Source organism: Rhea americana, unplaced genomic scaffold (genome assembly GCF_003343005.1).
Source record: "Rhea americana isolate MKP2758 unplaced genomic scaffold, rheAme1 scaffold_65, whole genome shotgun sequence".
Classification (NCBI taxonomy): Eukaryota; Metazoa; Chordata; class Aves; order Rheiformes; family Rheidae; genus Rhea; species Rhea americana.
Window position 1 is genome coordinate 2,328,472 of NW_028186812.1, and position 20,622 is coordinate 2,349,093.

The 20,622-nt window shown below is 36.6% G+C and overlaps 1 protein-coding gene across 1 annotated transcript in view; it reads left to right on the forward strand.

Annotated features, from left to right (window-relative positions):
• The window catches only part of NBEA (neurobeachin), a 519,273-nt gene that overhangs the window by 463,093 nt on the left and 35,558 nt on the right, over positions 1-20,622 (forward strand). The window contains exon 49 of the mRNA XM_085320669.1: positions 9,497-9,664. Within this exon, the coding sequence (XP_085176795.1) occupies positions 9,497-9,664 (168 nt within the window). The remainder of the gene's footprint in view (positions 1-9,496; positions 9,665-20,622) is intronic.

A 20,622-nucleotide genomic window follows, 5' to 3' on the forward strand; every position in this document is an offset into this window, starting at 1 on the left:
GACTGCCACAGGATAGACAAACTTATGTTAAGATCAGAGTAGTGTTAGAATTACTGGCTTCAACTTCTTGAGCACTCCTCGGATTCCTAAAATCAGAAATGATCTCACTGACATATCATATACCCTTCCTATATTTTCTGTGTCCCCACAGATGTGAGCATCATGTTGTTATGATATAGTTTTGCCTGGAGACATTTTCTGCATCGCCTTTATCCATCCCAGCATCTAGTCTTAGCAAGAGCATGATCAGTAGTTAAAGTCTGGCTCTCCACAGACCCATGCTATCCTCAACTGGGCAATCTGATGATGTTCACAGATGATATGAAGTTAGGAATTATTAGAATTAGGAGAAAGAGGTATACATTTATTTGAATTAGGTACAGAAAATACACTGAAAATCGCCTTGGAAGGAAAGATTTAAAGGTATGGAAAGCAGAACTCTGGAAACAGAAATAGTACCAAAAGAGAGCAGAAGCAAGGGAAGGGTAGTAATAAACAGCAATTACATTAGATAGCACTCTAATTCTACACGGCATCAGAAAAACAAGTGTATTTTGAGGCCATCTGTGGAGAATCATTGCATCACAGAGAATATAAACAGTTGTACCTTTCTATGGTCCTTTTGAGACTGCACCTGGATTATTGGATTCATTTCTGGGCAATTAGATGACAGAAGTAGTATTCAAAATTGGATGGAGTTCAGAGGATAGAAACAGTGTGAATAACTTGGAAATGTTTAAAGAGCATGCTATGCAAATAGTTTGTTATAAAGCTTATCATATAGAAGTAGCAAGTAGCTAAAGTAGGATAATCCCTTTATGAAAATGTAGATAGCATGTATAGTAAGAAGTAATGGAATTATATTTTGAAAGCTAAAATGTGTCATAATTTATCAGAAAAACTTCTTCACATAGGGATTTATTAGCACATGGAACAAACTGCTTATACCTTCTTGTTTGGAGCACTAAAAATAGACTGGACAAAATATTTTAAAATGTGCCGTAGGAAACAAACTGGAGGTTTAACATTCCTTAACTCATCTATGAGTCCATGTTTTGAACTGGTCAGTAGATGTATTATTCAGTTAGGTCATCCCTAGGCCAAGCTTTGGGTGTTACACAAGAATCTATCTCAAGAAAAAAAAATGCGTGGGTGCTGAGGTGTAAAACAGCAAGCATATGCACACAGGGAATTTCCACRTGGCTTAGCAAAGCAAGTAGAGAACAAGTTTGCAGGAAAAGCACATAAAAGGGAAGAATATTTCAAGTGTGAACCTGATCCATTGTCTAATGCAATCAGTGCTAGTCACTTCCTTTCACGGAAAAGCATCCTGTGTGGTGCTGCAGAGAGGGCTCTTGTTTTCCCAGCTGACAATATTCTCATGTCTTCATATGTATTTTTTGCTTGCCTCGGTYACATGTGTAGTGTAATTTTGTATAGGAGTAAATACGAATCTTTATATACAGCCTACTTACGCAATTATAAATGTAAACCTTTTCTTTAAGTGGCAGCAATAATTTCAGCATACTGAGACTTAGCAAAGCAAGTACAGAATAGCTGTAGAAAACATCATAGAGACATAGTGACATAAATTGACATAACAATTTAGCCAAGTAGTTAACATACTTTACTAAAATTGTGTTCAAGCTAAAAAGTGTTTTCTTGGGACTGCTCTGTTTGATTGTTCTGTTGGGTATTTTATGTTCCCAAGTAAACACAGAAGTCGAAATGAAAATGGTTTTCCACCAAAAGCAATTCCATTAAACTCCTGAAAATTAGACTTATTACAGAGCCTGGAAAAGATATTCAGTCTGGTTACTTTTAAGACTGATTACAGTAGATTCTAAAGCACTCAGTGTGTACATCAGGGATTTTTGTAGCAGTTTTATTTATCCATACAAAGCTAGACTGATTACGCCGGACTTACTCATGAAACATTAATAAAGCCCTATGTTCAATGCTAACATGATTATGGTCTGACCTCGGTGATGTCAGAAAGGACAGAGGCAGAAAGTGTCCCTGATAACATTACCCTAATGCTGGGCTCATCAATCATAATCTCTTGGTTTACTAGGGGAAAAAAAAAAAAAAAAAAACCACACACAAAACCTTCCACAGATGTGCATCTGTAGTCCTACTCAGCCTCTCAATCCCCACAGACTTAGAGCAGCCCTGAGAGCCAGAAATAGAACATATTCAGTCAGTAAGTCAAGCGTGCTAAATCAAGGCAGGGAACAGCACTGTGAAACACTGAAGCAGAGCTTTTATAATAAGCATTCTTTAGTTTGGAAACAAAAGATGCAATATTGTGTAGTTCAAAGTTAATTGTAATGATATTTTGATTACACTTTCTGCACATATTAAATTACAAATTACAATGTTGAGTAAAATGCATTGACTATGAATGATATTTCTGAGAGTCTAAATGGTGTCCTGTTTTTGTAATACATATTTTGTCACTGTTACATAACTCTGTTGTTAAGATTGAATTGTATTTCTTTCTATGAAGTGATTTATTTGCACTCTTCTGCCACCAGTTTTATTTTTTCTACTGCTCCCTGGCTACTCAGAAGCATGCACAGTATTTCATAATTAAAAAGCTTCTTGAATAGTCATTAGATACATATATTATTAAATCTCCATGCTGTAAGGTTCTGGAAGATTTATCTTTTTTTCCTCACCATTCAGCAGAAGCTGACATTCCTTTTTTACCAGAGAAACAGTAGATATGATTTTATTTTACTTCATCAGTAGTAGTTTGTCTGAATTTATTTTGTGTATTGCAAGAACAATTGCATTTGTTCTTAATGCAATTAAATTTATCCACAGCTCATAGGGGTTTCAACTGAATTTGGAAATTGCTGCAATTTTTTTCTGAAACTTTCAGTACTGCAGAAGAGTCTACTTACATCATAAGTTTCATATGTAAAGGATGAGTTTCCCTGCAAACATCCCTAAACAACCCAAATCTGTAGGATATGCTTCTGCTTCATTTTTTAAAATATTTTGTTTAAACAAACAAAATTATTTTCAGATTTCACTGTTTCCTGTTTTATTTTATGGCAAGAGTTAAGAGTTTGTGTTGATAATCAGTCCACAAAATGTCAGATGAGTCATTGAAATACTGGACTGAGAAAATCTGCACAATTCATGGCTACTTAGGTATGCGAATGTAAGAAAAGAAACAAGAAAAGCTCAGACTGTAGGCTGAGACAATAAAGTAACTGATGCTTTATTAAAGCAAGATCAAAAAGTACCGTGGAGTACTTCTAAAGAAATATTTTGAACATAATGAATTTAAGTTAATAAGAACAAGAAGTTAACAAGAATAAGCAAGAAATGAGTTAATACAGTAGCTAATAGCTATAGTAGTGCATAGCTATAATATAAGCTATGCATAGTTATATATACTGTATACATATGCTAAAAATACTTTGCTGTATATATCCATATATAGCTTATAGTTTACTGTCTTATAGTATAAGTTAATAGCAAGAACCCCTACTGGAGTGGGAACTGGAGAAACAGACAGCATATGGCTTTGGAGGGGAAGGAAACAAGTCAGGAATTACAGGTCGAAAAGTGCGGGGCAGATGCAGCTGTGATACAGATGAGGGACAGCATTGTGTTCTTGGGTAACACAGAATATTCCTCAGCCTTGATAAAGTTAATGAGGTTTCTCTCTGTCTCTGCTCTTCCTCCTGGTGAATCAACTCTTCAGCAGATCTGAGAGCCTGTAGTGCTGAAGTAGCAGATAAGTCCTCGAGAACAGGTTAGGTAAGCCAGAGGTGAAAGAAAATTGGATTTATGTTGACTTATAGATCATGATATATAAAAAGATGGTGTTAAAAATAAAGGAAATTCATAACTAAACAGTTGTTTAACCCCTTCCTATATATTAGAAGGATGTTGGAATAGCAGATTTTATAATAGMAGATTCAGAACTCCTGGTAATCTTACAGAATCACTGAGGTTGGAAGGCGCCTCTGGAGATCGTCTAGTCCAGCCCCTTGCACAAGATGAGGCGCCTAGACAATGTTGCCCAGGACCCTGTCCAAACAACTTTTGAACATCTCCAAGGAAGGAGGCTCTGCAACCCCTGTGGGAAACCTGTGCTAGTGCTCTGTTACCCTCATAGTAAAGAATTTTTTTCTCATAGTCAGACGGAACTTTCTGTATTTGAGTTTGTGCCCATTGCCTCTCATCCTATCAGTGGGCATCCCTGAGAAGAGCCTTGCCCCATCTTCTTTACACCCTYCCTTCAGATATTTATACACACAGATATCTCAGTCTTCTCTTCTCCAGGCTAAACAGGCCCAGCTCTTGCAGTTTTTTCTCATAGGAGAAATGCTGCAGTCCTCTAATCATCTTAACAGGCCTTCACTGGTTTCACTCCAGGAGCTCCCTGTCTCTCTGGTACTGGCGAGCCCGGAACTGGACACGGTACTCCAGATGTGGTCTCATCAGGGCTGAGCAGAGGCGGGGGATCACCTCCCCTGACCTGCTGGCCACACTCTTCCTAATGCACCTCAGGATACCATTGGCCTTCATAGCCACAGGGCCACATTGCTGGCTCATAGTCAGATTGTCCACCTGGACCCCCAGGTCTGTCTCTGCAGAGCTGCTTTCCAGCAGGTCAGCCCCTAACCTATACTGGTGCAAGAGGTTATTCCTCCCCAGATGCAGGACTCTGCATGAGGTTCCTCTCCGCCCAGCTCTCCAGCCAGTCCAGGTCTCTCTGAATGGCAGCACAGCCCTCWGGTGTGTCARCCACTCCTCCGAGTCTGGTATCATCAGCAAACTTGCTGTGGAGGCACTCTGTCCCCTCATCCGGGTCACTGGTGAATAAGCTAAGAAGACTGGCCACAGTACTTACCCCTGGGGGACACCGCTAGCTATAAGCCTCCAACTGTGCTTTGCACCACTGAGCAATCTTACATTTAAAATAATAAAGTAATATATTCCTTACTCAAAAGAAAAACTATGGAAAAGTACTGTGACTTGAATATAACAATTTGAAAATGAAACAGTAATAATACATAACAGCGGTCCAAACAAGTGCCATCAGAGAGTGTCAAAATATAACTCTAATTATTTTCTGTATATTTTTATTAAAATAGAAAACAAGCAAGATATTAGCTCATTTTTATCTAACGGTAAGAATCTACTAAAAGCCTTAAATAATAATGTATATAAGTTTATGTTTTTTTTGCTTTCTTAAATTTCAGATTGAAAAAATGCCCGAAAAGTTAAAAGCCCCTAAARTACTTTAAAGCCAAAATGTTCTCAAAAACTGTTCTGCAAGGCAATAATCAGCCTATTTTAAAGTTCTCATTATTGTCTTTTTCTGTATGCTGTTGCTACTGTACCTACCAATTATTTTTTGTGCAGAAAATTCCCTTACCCTAGTCCTTACGGAGCCTTGCRTGTCCATGAGAAACCAAGCCATGTCCTGTTAACAGCGAACAGTCATAAATTTCCAGGAGGTACTTCAAGAAAAAGGGAGCAGTCTGTGCATTAGAGCAAGTTAGRGTGAGGATCCTATAGGTATCAAATTGCATGAGCAGCGTTAAGAGAAGTACTTGTGAGCGGTACAGGCAAGCCAGGTAGCAGACCTCATGTCAGTGGCAGGAGTTTTATCCAGACTCCACCTAGGCCCGGCTGGAAAGCACGGATCAGGATCCTGTTTCCCACCAAGAGCTGCATACAACGTGGCATTTTTCAGTGGCCCATCTATGATTGCACCCTATAACTCAGGCCCAGCCTCGCTGACAATAAGTCTTTGGATTTCCCATTTTGTGTGGCACTCTGAAATTTTCAGTTCAAAACAATTAAATTCAACCCTTGGAGATTTCCCCAAATCTGTTATTGCATTTCAGTGTGCAGACCTTTAAAGAAGCATTGACTTACACAGTACAATCAATCTGCTTAAAGAATTGGGGACTGAAGACATGACATGCTACTGTTAAAAAATAGCTTGTTTTTTAGTAAGTTATTAAAGAACAGTTCATCCGTGTGAARTAGAAGTAAGTTCTCCAAAACTGCCAGTGTCAGTAAGACCTTCCCTGGAAAGACAAGCTGCTGAGTAAGGGCTGGTCATGCAAGTTAAAGGCGCCTCAGGGAAACATAACGTAGACATTCAAGTTCCCTAATGGGGGGAAGAGGATGTTAGAGAAGATAATGTGTGAAATATACTGATTTAACCCAAGCATTTATTTTTACAATTTTTACTGTCCTACCTTTAAATAGCATCTGCATATGTTTAAAAATTTAGTCATTTTCCTGAAATGTTCTGCATTCTCTAGAAGTAAAGATGATCTTTTTAACCAAAACAAAAACCTAACATTTTTCTCCATGAATTACTTTATTAACAAATAGATAATATGTATGGATGCAAAAAATGCTTATAAGTATGCAGAACTCAGAGAAGGAAGAGAACGATTAGGCTGTCAGCTATAAGTTGGTCCAAGACAGATGTTAGAAAGACAAYAGGCTTTAAACTGTATTTTAAATTTAATTATATACAAAAGCACATTAAAAATCAAGCATTTAAAAGTTAGGAAATGCTTTATTTATGATGGCCTTGGCACACTTAATTTTATCCTTGCATGCTAACATCCTGCATGCTGAATGAGATAAAAGTCCTATAGAAAAGGTTATATTAGATCATGTAGCTATTGACTATATCAGGTACAATATAATTAAGGAGCTGGCATTTCTTCATTTACTGGGAGACATGCTTTGAAGCTAAATAGTATTTTAAATATCATTTACTATTAAATAGTATTAATGTTATGTAAATACTATTAGTCACAATTTGCATATGATGCCGTATGATGTTACGTGGTTCTCTGCAACATTTCTTTGTAGCTCCTTGTAGTCTGCTGAACTTTAGCCCTTGAAAACAGAGGCACAGGTCAACTATGAAGTGATTATTAAGTGATCCTCCCCATCCATTTTGCTCAGAAATAACATTCCCTTGGGATGGGCAGAACAGGGCTGAGTTTTCCCGCATGCCACAGAGAGTTCTTCTTCCAAGTGGAGCATTAGGGGGAAAATGTGCTGGGAATGACCGATCCAGGGAGGCGGACGGGGGAAGCTGTCCTGCGYGCTGCTACCCCGGCGGTGTGGGGTGCGGGCAGGGGGCTGCTCCCAGTGGTTACTGCATCACTTGGCCCCATGGCTGATGATTATTTCTGCAAGTGGCTTGAAGCTGCCCTTTGCCATGTAAAATGGGGGAGGGAGAAAAAAAAAAGATTTTTCCAAAGCTTATCTTCCTGCAAAACTTAAACTTTCCTAGAGCAGATATGAAACCTTGTCCTAGCTGGAAACAATTTCCTTTGACTAGTAGCAATATACTAGAATTTCTTGGAAAAGAAAACAAATAAACCACACAAATCTTTGAGAATGAAAAGTATTAGATAATATAATATAGAGGGTTGCTGCCAGCTCTTCCTGTCTGCAGTGAGCAATGGTAGACTTAACATGCATATTTACATAATAAATCATCTTAATGCTGRTTTTATTTTCCAGAAACATTAATATAGGAGCCCAATTTTCTACTAAATACACAGTGAATAAATACCTTCACTCTAAGAACTAGCCAGATAACCATGCACTTGGTTGAATTCTAGCTATGTTTAGAAAAAATAGTTTTCATACCACTTTGATAGCAAATTGGTATTCTTGAACACTACTTTATATACCTCTACAGAAGACCTTTCAGATTTRCTTTCTTCTTTTGGAATAAATTATAACATGTTCAACATGCTCAACAATAAAAGGCTATAATAAAATTTACAAAGTATGYTGTCCCCACACCACCTAATTTTCTGTTCTCTGATGCTCATAGCTGTATAAACCTCACCCTGTATAAATTTTAATAGTGAAATCAGTGTAAATCAGGACAGTACTTCACTGTCGGCTGTCATCTTACTGTGCTATGTCTGCTCTACTTACAGCTCTGTTTCTGCATGTGGGCACAAGGGGATCCKGTGTTCTACAAAACTCAGTAGCCATAAAGAAGCTAAACTACTGCAGTAACAAYAGATCTGTTAATCAAGCAAGATCAATCTACTAATAGCTGAATTTTCTGTTTCCTAACAAACTAATGGGAAGTTAGTTCCCAGATCTAACTCTGTCCCTGAGTTGAGGGGCACTAGGTATATGACACAATACAAGGCTAGGACTCTGATGTAGTTCAGGCAAGGACCCACATAAAAATCTTGATAATGGAGCAAGAATTTTCATTTTAATATCATTTCCCATTTATCACAGTTCTCTTAAGGTAGTTTTAGAGAAGACRAAGTGAGTGTGCCAGGACGCCACCTTGGCGTGCCTTGCCATCCTGCGCATGGGTGCTTTGTGGCAGCCCTGCTCAGAAGGTGCCCCAGGCACGTGGGGCCAACTAAGAATGACATTTATTGAAACCTGAGCCCAAATAGATAAGTTCCCTCAGATATAGATTTACTGAGGTTTTCAACAAGACTTTTAGTTTCACCTGAATTGTTTTTGGCAGTGTCGCAACTGAATAACAATTGCATCAACTTACATACATTAACATTTATGCATTTGCTTTAATTATTATTTAAACTGATGCATAATAAACAAATCCATTAATGTTACACAGTCGGCTTAAATACATTCTAGGAGTCTTCATAGGGAAATTATTTGTGTATGTAGGTACAGACCCGTGGGAAACTAAGACAGGTAGTCTGGCAGAGAAGCAAGGAGAAACTGTATAATGCTGCCAGCCTTTGAAGAAGCCGGTTCAGGCAGTGATATCCAATAATGCAGCCAATAATGTCTAAGAAAGGCAGGTTGTTTGGATCCGACTCAATGGTAATATTATCATGATTTCCTCTGGCTAGAATTTATTTCTTTCCCTATGCTGAGCAATGGAATAGAAATCCTTGAATCCATTTTTAAAATAGCTAAACATGGCCTGTCTTTTCTCTATTAAACCAACCTAATATCAAAAATGAGTGTGAAAAATGCTTTTTGACTTTGAGAAATTACTAAGTGACAACTCACACAGACGTCAGAATTTAATTTTTCTAATAAAGCTTTTTAATCCTTAAGTTTCCATTTTATATTTAAGACTAATTAGAACTAATTGGAAAATCAGTTGGAGGATTGGGGCTTTGAAATTTTCTCATTTCCATCAATTTTCCTGACAAACTACCTAGCTTACTTGTCAACTCCAAAAACTAACAATTAAAACCCTTGTACCTAAGAGAAACCCAATAGCTGAGAAAAAGAAAATTAACTTGATATAAAGCTGAACAAAAGATGAAGAATATGGTTTCAGTTTTTCTCCCAATATAATTATATTTACTTTTTAATATTTGAAGGATTTCAAATACATTGGATAAACCTAAACAAGAAATCTAATCATGTCCATTATGATTCCTCAGTTGATGGGAGAGGATAAGACATAATTTAAGCATGAAATTGGAGTTGGAATTTACTACCTAACTCTGAATTTCATTTGCAGGCCTTGGAAAGTGAGTTTGTATCATGTCAGCTTCATCAGTGGATTGACCTTATATTTGGCTACAAGCAACGAGGACCAGAAGCAGTGCGTGCACTCAATGTTTTCCACTACCTAACGTATGAAGGCTCTGTGAACCTGGACAGTATCACTGATCCTGTCCTCAGGGAGGTAGGTGTTTACTGCYGTTTCATTCTAAAAACTGCTGTCATCTCATAAGATTTGGTACTTTTTCCATCTTTCATGCCTGAAAAAATTGTAGTATGTGATTTGATTCAGAACTTAAGCCCTAGATGACTTCAGAAATACTAATAAGCTAGCAGTAAAACAGATATCCCACGATATTTTGTTTGCTTGAAATTACGAATATATTTAATGTTCAACTATGATATGGGAAATTGCAGTGGAATGTATATTCTGTAATATATCTTCTACTGCATCTTATAATTTACTTTTAATGAATTCACTTTGTAGAACTGAAAAACTGAAATGAAAAGTTATATCATAGTCATAGGAAAAGATTCTAACCTTTTTAATCAGAAAATGTAGGAGAGATTGTGTATCTGAATTAGAATAGAAATGGAAAAGATGGAAAATAAGTGATTCAATTACTTTGGTGTTAATTATGTAAAGTATAATCACAATGTCAATAAAATGGAAAATTTTAACTAATTGTTGGAATTGTGTGCATACAAATATGTGTGTTTGTGTATATATATGTGTATAATATTTATATATGCATATATATACAAATATGTTTTAAATTTTATGAGTAAGTGTCAGGAAAATTCTACTAACTATCCTGCTGGCTGTTTTATTCCAATCACATTATTTGTTTTTAGTAAGACTATTAATTTGAATAATTATTTCTGTAATATCATCCATTCATTGGATAAAACAGCTGAAATTAGATGAAAAGTGTGAAGAAGCAACAGCTGCTAGATGAGTACTGCTGTGATGAAGCTGTACACACAATCTTCCATTCCCCCAGATAGCTACCATCTGCTGTATGCAAAACAGTAATAATTTATACATTGCCAGGCAATGGGTTATTGTTTGTTTGTTTGTTTTTAAACCTTGGAGATGTGAATCTACAGATTTTAAAGATGTAGATTCTAAAAAGCATTTGTATCCAGCTAGATATTGGGTTTTGTCATGTTTTTTACTGTGCATCTTCCTGCATTTTATGCCTTATTARGGGCAGAAGAACCAAAAAAAATCAGAGCAGGAGACTGTTATGGCTGGAAGTTCACAACACGCACTATAAAGCTTATATTTTGTAAACAGTTAGCACTTGCTTGTTTTTAAAAATGAGATAAATTGCATTGATCCTAGTGACTCAAAAGTTTAATGTAAACATCTAGGTAATTGTTTTCTGAATTTAAAGACTCTGAGGTCAGTAAGGTACAAAACTGTGTACACAAAGGAACGTTGTTTTTTAAAGTACAAAACAGGTGTCAACAACCATGAATACAAGGGATTTACATGGCTTAAGGTCCTGATTTGCATGGGCAGACTCCTGTCTTGACTCTAAGAGTCTGCTCCCACAGGGCAGCATGTAGGAGTGAGGCCTATCTGTCTATCTGTGCACCTTATTTAACATCTTATGACATGATGAGGCTCTTCAGCTCTCCTGTGGCTCTACTTACATGCATAACTTGTCATCAGAAATTTCAAGAAATGTTTGGAGATGTTTTTGTTCACGCACTTGTACATCTAGCCCATACCCTGTCAATAGCATGTAAACCTCTTATGCTTTTAGTTGTGCTGTATAAACTTCTAAAAGCACAATTTTATCTTCATTTCTACAAGTTAGATTAGTAAATAAAATTCATTTTTTAATGATGAGAAGACAAAATGTCTAGCAAAAAATGGATTTTCTTAATTTTTGTTATAGAGACATTTATAAAATTGTATGTTTTCATATAGAAMTAATATACCTTCTCCTCCAAGGGAGTTCAACATTTGTGGTTCATGGTTTGGTATAAACAGGTTTTAAAAAATACTTTTTAATCATATTTGATCAGATCTTACAACATGATTATATATTCATAGGCAGGTTTAGAGCCTTCTTCATTTCTCTGAACTATATTTATGAAACTAGCAGACATTCTCTGGCAGTAGTGAAGCATTTGACATCTAGACGATCTAGAAGATCAGATATTTGGATGCCACGTTTCTGTTGTATTCTGTGCTATTTAACCTGTTTTGTTTGCATAATTTTTGTTTTCTTCTTGCCTGTACCAGATATTCCAGAATATAAATAATATGCAAAAATAAGAAAAAATCTGTGAAGACCACTTAAAAATACAGAAATGTCAATATAGTCATGCCAGCAGCTTTAAAAATAATGACTACGATTGTTCAGTATGTTTTACTGTGGGAGGTGTTGGTGTCTGATATTTTAACTTGGTAACACTGTGACTTAAAATGAGTTGAACATTGCAGCTATCCAGGAAAACTTGTATCTCAATATTAAAATACTCCTGATACTTATTTTCTAAATAGACTGAAACATATATTGAATGTTCTCCATAAGTGATTATGGAATAAGCAAATCAATACAACTTTATCAGTAGAAGCCACTATCAAACCAATGAACTCAAGTAAGTTGGTAACCTCCTCAAACTGTGGCTGTAACTAATTTCATACTGAGCTGAGTCCCAGCAGAACCTGTCAAATGAAATAAGGCTCCAGGACTTACTGAAACACATCATTTAAAAATGCATATCCCGGTGGCCTATTTACACCATTTACTATTCCATGGCTTTTTTTTTTTGCTTCCACCCGTTCCTTGACCTCCTCACTTAAACACAGGGGAAAATACTGTTAGCTTTCTGTTAAGAGTGGTGTAAGGGTAACTTCAGTAGCTCTCTGTCTGATACAAAAGTATTTTCATGATGGGATAGTTTATCCCTTCCATTAGTTACTTCTTTCTCATGTGTAGAAGCTGCGCAGGGAGCCCCTTAGGAACTATTTTCCATCTAACACTGGAAAAATGTCCTGTGCATTTTCCCTTTTTCCTGTTCATACCTATATGAGAATCACTCTAGCCTTCTGGAGTAATCCCTTCATTTCTTATTTTGCAGTTTCACAAAGGGTAAAACTAGAATGCTGTAATAGCGTTATATTTTAGGTTACCAGAGTGCATAAAATCAGATGTATCTGTCCCTGTAATAGGGCTTATGGAACTTAAGAATTGCATTAGATGGATATACTGATATAGCCAAATACTTTTATTTCATTTAAACATACTGATTTTGATATTTCAAACAACTTTGTGATTTTCTGATACCACAAAACTATGTAATCACCTTAATATATTTCAAATAGTGATGAAATCAGAATGAAAGTTGTGACTTATTGTACAGAATATCATAATTTTGTTTAGATTATTTCTGATTAGAAATTTGGAAGCTCTTCAATTCTATCAGTTCTGCTGGCTTCTTATTCTGCACATTGCAAAATGCAAAGAATAAACATTTTTCAGCCCCCACATTAATTATTTTTTTTGTTTTCCATTCCACTTTCTTTGTCCCTGCTTATACATCTGTTGGTTTTGAAGAAAAAGCAGTCAGGTGAAAACTAAAATTTGAAGAACAGCTTAAGGATATTGATTCATTCTTACTTGACAGGTGAAATCATGACTGCAGCACTAACCACAGCAATTACAGCATTAAAATGTCAAGAAATTAGAGGTCAGAATAACAGATAATTTTCTTCCTTTTGTCAGATTAAAAATTGACATTCTTTGACAGCACAGGATCTCTGGTTGAGAAAATTATGACAGCTTAACTCATCTTGTACTTGTAAAGCAGTAATTGATAATGAACTTTACCATGACAGTCTTCTCCTGTGGAGAAACATGACAGAACATCCCTGGTACAAAGCCTGTATCTCTTTTTAATATGTAAACAGTAGTTATGTTGGACATTAGATGTTATTTGGAATTGTCTTTACTGTTAGTTTACATCATAATCCAAATCTTTTCCACTACACAGATTCAGCTGACTTCAGAGGGTTGAAGCTAGAAGTGCTGATGTATAAAGACCAATATCTGAAACATGGTCTGCTACGATACTCCTGTATTATTGGCTCATTTCTTCAGGAAAATATAATTCCATACACTGATCAACAGATACTCTTCTGACTTAATTCCCCCAAGTTAGCTAGAGATTTTAGGAGGCTTTTTTCCCCAATTTCTACTTATCCAGCATCCAGACACCTCAAAATTTGGATGTGCAAAGTCATTGAATAGTCTTTTTTTAAGTTAAGAACTTGTTTTTGCATGTGCAAAGTGTTGTGGCTGCAGAGGGAACGGCATAGTTATACTGTTTGTTAGAAAACCAGCAGAAGAGCTAAAATTATTTTTAATACTGCCTTGTACATTAGACTGAAAATAATTAAGTGGGAATGCTCAGTCAGGTTATAATCAATYAATCATATGTAACACTGAGAGCACAGTTTGTCTTTAGTCTCACAGAAAAGTAATATTTCAGGTTCTCTGTAGTTTAAAATTTGTGCTGGTCTCCTGTCCATGTTTTTAGATGTTCAACTTGCTTGTGATAAGAAATGTTTCAAAAAAACCAAGTGGCACTTTACATTACGCGGTTATTGGTTTGCACTGTACTTGAAGGTAACTTTTCGGTTGCCCTTGTGCTCGCTGTTGRTTGCAAACCCGGCGAGGCCGTGCAGTGCGGTGGCTCCGCCGCGCGTGCGCCGCCCGCTCAACCGAAGCTGGCGTCCGCGCCGCTCCGACAGGAATTATCCGTGTGCAGAAGAGCCAGGCAGTGGGAAGCTACTGGGCGCAGTACTTGTTCTGAACAGCCACCTGTCAAAATACCTGAGCGTACTTGCAACTCGCACAGCAAATCGAAAAATGATTAAAATTGCTGGTGTTTGACAGTCAGGTGCTGTGCCCGTAAAGTAATCCTAGTAGGATGGTTTTGCTGGCAGCAAACAAAGCATATGGCCTATGCAATATTTATTTCTTTGGTTGGGACTTGATATTTAGCATATTTAAATGGTTTGAAACGTCATAATGATGTGGTAGTCTTGCAGTGCTTTTCAGTTACCCGCATTTCTGGGTTTTATTTTTCCTATTATATTTTCTTCTGTTATCTCTTTCTTTGATCTGACAGGAATAACAAAGCATCCCTCTGGATCTGCTATAGTGAAATATGCCCACAGGAAGCAGAATAGATCGCATCAGTTTTCACTTTTTTTTTTTTTTTTCCTCCCCCTTCTTGCTGAAACACTCTTTGCTACTACAGAGGGCTGACATGATAGGGCTGTCAAGAGTCAGCACGATAGATACATCTTTAACAAAGGGAGCTGGAATGCTAGCCTTTCCCTGGTGGCTGAACCTGGAAAATTTATGAGGAAAAAATTAACATGCTATCCTAATAGCACTATATAACACTTTCAAGGTAATGCAAGCCCTTGTGACCATGTGTTTGTTCTTGCTCAGAATTATTCCTTATCTATTCTTATTTCATTTTTAACTTGTTAGATCTTTTTTTTTCCTTTTTCTTTTTCTTTCTGTGCTCTGTTTCTTTGATGTGACAGGAAAATCAAAACCACCCCTATGGATCTGCTTGATTGAATTGTACCCACAGCACTGGCCACTTCCCTGTTTGGTTGGGCTTAATTGCCTCCATACAAGGGATGGGCTCAGCTTCCTCCCCAGGAGCAGCGTTGTTAGACATGGATATGGAGAGCTGTGAAATAATGAGGAAACTGCAAATAGTATTGATATCCTCTTCGTTCTAAATTAACTGAAGGAATTTTTTCAGCAAAAAGAGTTATTCAAGAAAAAGCCCTAGTCAAAATGGAAATTTGCTTATATGCTAAGGGCTCTTTTCTTCTTTGAGAAATGTATACACAGATTATGTTGATTTTTGTCAAGAACTCTACTGCTAAATGTTTTCCAGGCATACAGAATAGACATTTTTATTTTTTTCTGAATTTATACCCAGTTTCTTAGAAAAATACCTCAGTTAGTTTACAGTACTTTTGTTTGCCTGGGAGTATATTCTGTATGTGTGAAGAGATTATCAACAGAAAACTAAATGGATTCTTACATTTCACTCTGGGAGTGTCTGGGTGTATAATCAATTTTATATCTTCCCAGACTGAGTTTCAGACTCAGTCTCCTCTCCTGTTAATGGAAAGAGAAGACCCTTTATTTGCAGTTACTTTGTTTTGATAGCTCTCTGTAGATCAAAAAGGGAATTATGGACATTTTTTTGAGGGTAAGATGCTCATTTCTGTAGGTAAAGATTCTTACAGAGGGCAGTGAATACAGAAGGAGACACCTTGAATGAGAATATTCAATATAAAATTAGAATAAATTGCATCAGGCCAATTACCGCACAGTAGTTGCTGCCTATATAGGCTTTTATTTTGAAGTTAATGTGGGCTATTTTACTTGTTTCTCATTCAAGGGAAAGGGCATTCTGAAGGTGTTTGCTGTCGGATAGCTGAAACATTTTGCCTGTTCTTCCTGTTTTACTGCAGACTAACTTTCTGTGAGCCCCTACCCTAAGTAAGACAAGCTGTTTACAACAGGGAATCAGAATTCAGGAGGGAAAGCATCCTTATACCTTCGTTAAAAACTAAATACAAAGTTAATGTCATAATGTCTCCAGTTAATTAATGTATTAGGGGTTGTCAGGTAGAAAATAGGGAATATTTTAATGGATAGAAGTGCTGATCTGATTTTGGTGTAATTCCTGTATCATGCTATTATATGTTTATAAGAATTCAGAATTTTTGCGTAGTCACGRACATACACAGTTCCCTGAAGTTTAACAAACTGTGGCTCACAGGTGCTTTTTTGTTTGATTCAAAACGGCTTACAAGGTGTGAGATTTATTTATTATTCATGATATTTCTGATTAAAAAGTTTGCCATCCAGTCAGACCTAAGCACTGCCACATGACATGAATGACCAGTTGTGAAGAGCTGCAGATAACTTACTTAGCCAAGTCTTCCTCCAAGCTGTTTGATAAATATTTCAGATAATTAATTCATCAAAGGAATAGTAGGATGAGTTTGTGAATGATTCATAGCCCAGAAGATGTCTCAATCTACTCTGAGTGTTATTTGGAATAAATTGTTTGACCGGGTCTCATACAGGTTTTAGATGCTTCATATACATTTTTGACGGAACAATCCAGAGTGTTACCCAAAGTGAGCTTAATATTTTGACCTTATAAAATGCTCATCATTAGCCACAACTAGTCCATTTTATTACAGGAATATGAAAAATATAAGTCTTGTGTGTGAACATTTCCTCTTTAGTGTCTTTCTTTTCTTTTTCCCCATATGGCTGACAGGTACTAATTATTGTTTTTTTGAAAATAGCAAGAAGCATTTTAACACCCACCTAAAAGTAATATTTTGTGTGAGTGAGAGATGGAGTGAAAATTACTGCTGCTGAATGTAACAGAAATAGCTAGAAGGGGCTTCTTTTTCTCCTATTAGCACAGATTTCAGTTATATTACATTGTCATTACCTCAGCATAAATTCACTATTATTCAAAACATTCCACATACATCGGTTTATTGAAACAGATATTACTCAGTATAAGTATCTAGTCATTCAGATAGAAAGATGCAAAGTGGAGCTTTCTAAATGTTTTAAACATATTGATAATGTGCCTCTTTAATGCCACRTTGAAGCCTGTGTACAGTATATCTATATTATTGTTTTCAATTTATGTCAAGAGCAAAGTGAAATTTTGAAGAATGTGTTCTGGGAAATAATCCAAACGTCATTATTTCTTTATAAGCTAAACTCTCTGAAAATAACTGAGGACATTTATTTTAAAGCTAGCAACATAACCTGTTTCCRAAAGGAAATTCGCCACGGCCTCCGAAGTCCTGCATGCGGCTCGCCTCTCCTTCTGTGCGTTTTGCCTGCTGCCCTGTCAGTCCCGTTTCAGCTCTGAGTTTTGAAGGTTTGCCTGTTTTCTGAGATAGTTTGCCTGTCCTGCAGTGGATAAGTTGAAGGCTGGCAGATGTTTGGAGCCTCATCATTACCACTAAATTTGTAGGAACGAGTATGTGCTTTGCAAATCTCCGGGCACCTTCTTAGGGATGGCTACAAGCCAGAGGGCTTGTGAGAGGAAGATGAGGCTGAGAGTACAGAGACAATCCGGCATTTGCTTTCCATTCAGTATACCTGCAGTAAGTATTTGTAAGGCAAAATGTCATATCTTCATTACAGTTTTTTGTCACAAAAATGAGAGGAAAAAAAAGAAAAACTGTAATATAAGATCATTACATTCTTAACCTAATGCATTTTATTTTGTTAGCAAGGACAGATTTTAYTTGTGAGTTGTGCTCTTATTTTTTGACAGCGTAGCAGAAGTTGAATGCAAGCTCACATTTTAACTTTTTATAATTTTGTTTTTATAAAACAAATAAAGACTGAAATGTGGATATCATATACTTCAATTTACTGAGTCTGTTCTGCATTCCAAACATTAAAAAATGTTTTCAGTGATCATGTTTTATTTCAATAATAAACCAGAAGAAAAAAGGTCACAGCTAAAATACATTCTTTAATGATTAAGTACCCTTTCCTCTTTAATTACTGCAAGATTTCAGAAGGCCTGTTCTGTTGTTGCTTCTCTGTTTTCCTGCTTTTCTTTTGTTTTTTTGTTTTTTTTTTCCCCTACCGGGTATGTTCTTAATTGTAAAATAAGTAGAAATAAATATGTTATGTATTTTCTCTGTAATGGCTTTTTGAAACATGTGCAAGTTATCCTTCTTCTGGCAGTGGAGATTGGAGATTACTCATTACTTTAGCTATTAGTAATATTTATTTTCCACTAAAATAATAATCTCTAGACCTGATTCTATACCTTCATTTATTTTTTTTCTACATCAGGAGACTGCAGTGTCCCAGTAGTTCAAAAGATTACTTGCTTATCATCATCTAACTGTTGTCAGCTACTGGCCAAATTGCTGTGAGATATGAACATCGCTAATAGACCCTCTTTTTCTCATGTTTTGGCTGAACTTCCTCTTGAACACTGTATCCTATTCTAGGTGCTGTTTTACTAGAAAGTTTTGAGAGTTCAGAAAAGAGCATTCTAGTGATGGGAAGATAGAGAATGATTTACGAGCAGAATTTCAAGAGCTGACAAGAAATAACGGAGTGAAAGGAGACATGTAGCAGAAATCCAGGAATATGGAGGGTTGTTCATGCCCATCGAGATAGGGAAATTATTTGGTCTGGTACCAGATTAACTAGCAGTTACAGGATCAGATTCAGAAAGAAAAATTTAGGCTTAATGTCAGCAGAAATTTCCTACAGTCTATATGCTGTTAGACTGTATAAATCTTTTAAGAGAACTTTTAGAAGCCTCATTGCATGGGTCATTTTAAAGTAGAATGGGTAAACACTAGAAAATACATTGTCAGGATGAATGTGCACTACAAGGCAGATAGAAAAACTGAGACTTTTCCATCTGTATCTTTTATTCTATGTTCTATTAAGGAAATAGCCATGAGCAAACACAAACCCCTCTACTTTGACAGTAATTCAGCATCAGTCTGTGCCTATTATTTTTTACGTTTACTTCCATCATAAACCACAGCATCTTTTTATTTCAGGATTGTCTCTATCATTTGTCAGATTTTGACAAATTAATATTTTCTCTAGGAATTTGTTTTTAAAAATGGTATATTATGGGTGGAAATTTTTCCATAGTGTCAGATAAGCATTTAAAGTTCTTTGTTGTTCAATTCCCTCTGCTTGGAAAATTGAATATTTGGTCCTCTACTGACTTAAATAGATTCAGTCATTAGGTAGGTGAAAAATACGTGGTCAGTGTATGTGCTGAGCAGCTACCTTGTATAGATTACTATCCAGAGCTTTAGTTTACTGTACTTCCTGCAACCAAAGCAAATAGCGTGTAATTGTAATTTAAGCCAAGTGGTAGTAATTAAATACTAAATAGCCTAAATATTCACCTTCTTCCTTTCTTATTTCTTGTATTATCAATTTTTGTCAGAGTTTTGCCTAAAATATATAAATATGTAATAGTTTTACAGTACTACAATAATAGTTTTACAGTAAAGAACAAAGTTTATCAATGCAAATGTATATGAGAATTTCCTAAGATAGAAGAAGGACAGTATTCAGGAGGGAAATGTAGACTGAAAAGAAGAGAAGTAGGACTAAGGAAATAATGTGAGGCATTTTTTTTAGGAAAAGAGAAAAATTCAGTTGATAGATAAGAAAAGAGGTGGAGAGATTTAAGAACTTTTATGTTTTAAAAAGTCATTTTCTTCCCAAATACACTTGTCATGCAGAAACTTTACTTTTATGGTTGATTTTAAAGTATTTAACTGCGAATTTTTAAAGCTCACAATTCAGCTTTTAAAATAAAAAGCGTAGTTAAAACCAGCTGTATGCTTGTACTGTTAAAGCTCTTAGGCACTACAAAAAAAATAATTAGAAAAGAGTGGGTGAAGTTTCAAAGTTTCAGTGAAACCTCCTGCTGATATTACTGTTGCATTTTTATGGATAGGATGGCTGTGCTGAAAGGCCTCTGTGCTCCTAAAAATGACAATTAAAAACATATACAGTGTCTTAAACAAAACCAAAGGCAAAAGGAGCTAATAAATAGTATTATACCTGATGTGGTGCCCAACAGATTCTCCCCTCTAATAGCATACAGTAAAATTTCACTAATGTGCAAGAAGCAGAGCCCTGTCCAGATGACATTCACCTCCCTGAAAACCATGGGAAGTTGCCCAATGCTACTTCCTTGGCTCCACTCCCAATTACTCCCTAAAGCACTTAAAAAGTCTCCGGTGCTTGTTTGTTGTTCTCGGCCCGGCTAGYTCTTCCCTTTGTTCCGACAGCCGCGCAGACACGGCAGAGCCCGGCGCTCTCTGCTTCCCTGACCTTTTGGCATTTGGTCATGCAGCTTGAAAGCCAGGGAGTCCTTCAGAAGCGTTCAGTCTCTCCCAGTTCCCTCAGAAATACCCCTGCCTTTTCTCACTGAATGCGCTGGGCTGTCGATCGCTGCGTGTGGAGGTAGGGTTGACCACTTCTGCTTTCCGAACCGGACTGCAGGGTAAGGAGGGACACACGCAGGAATTCCCGT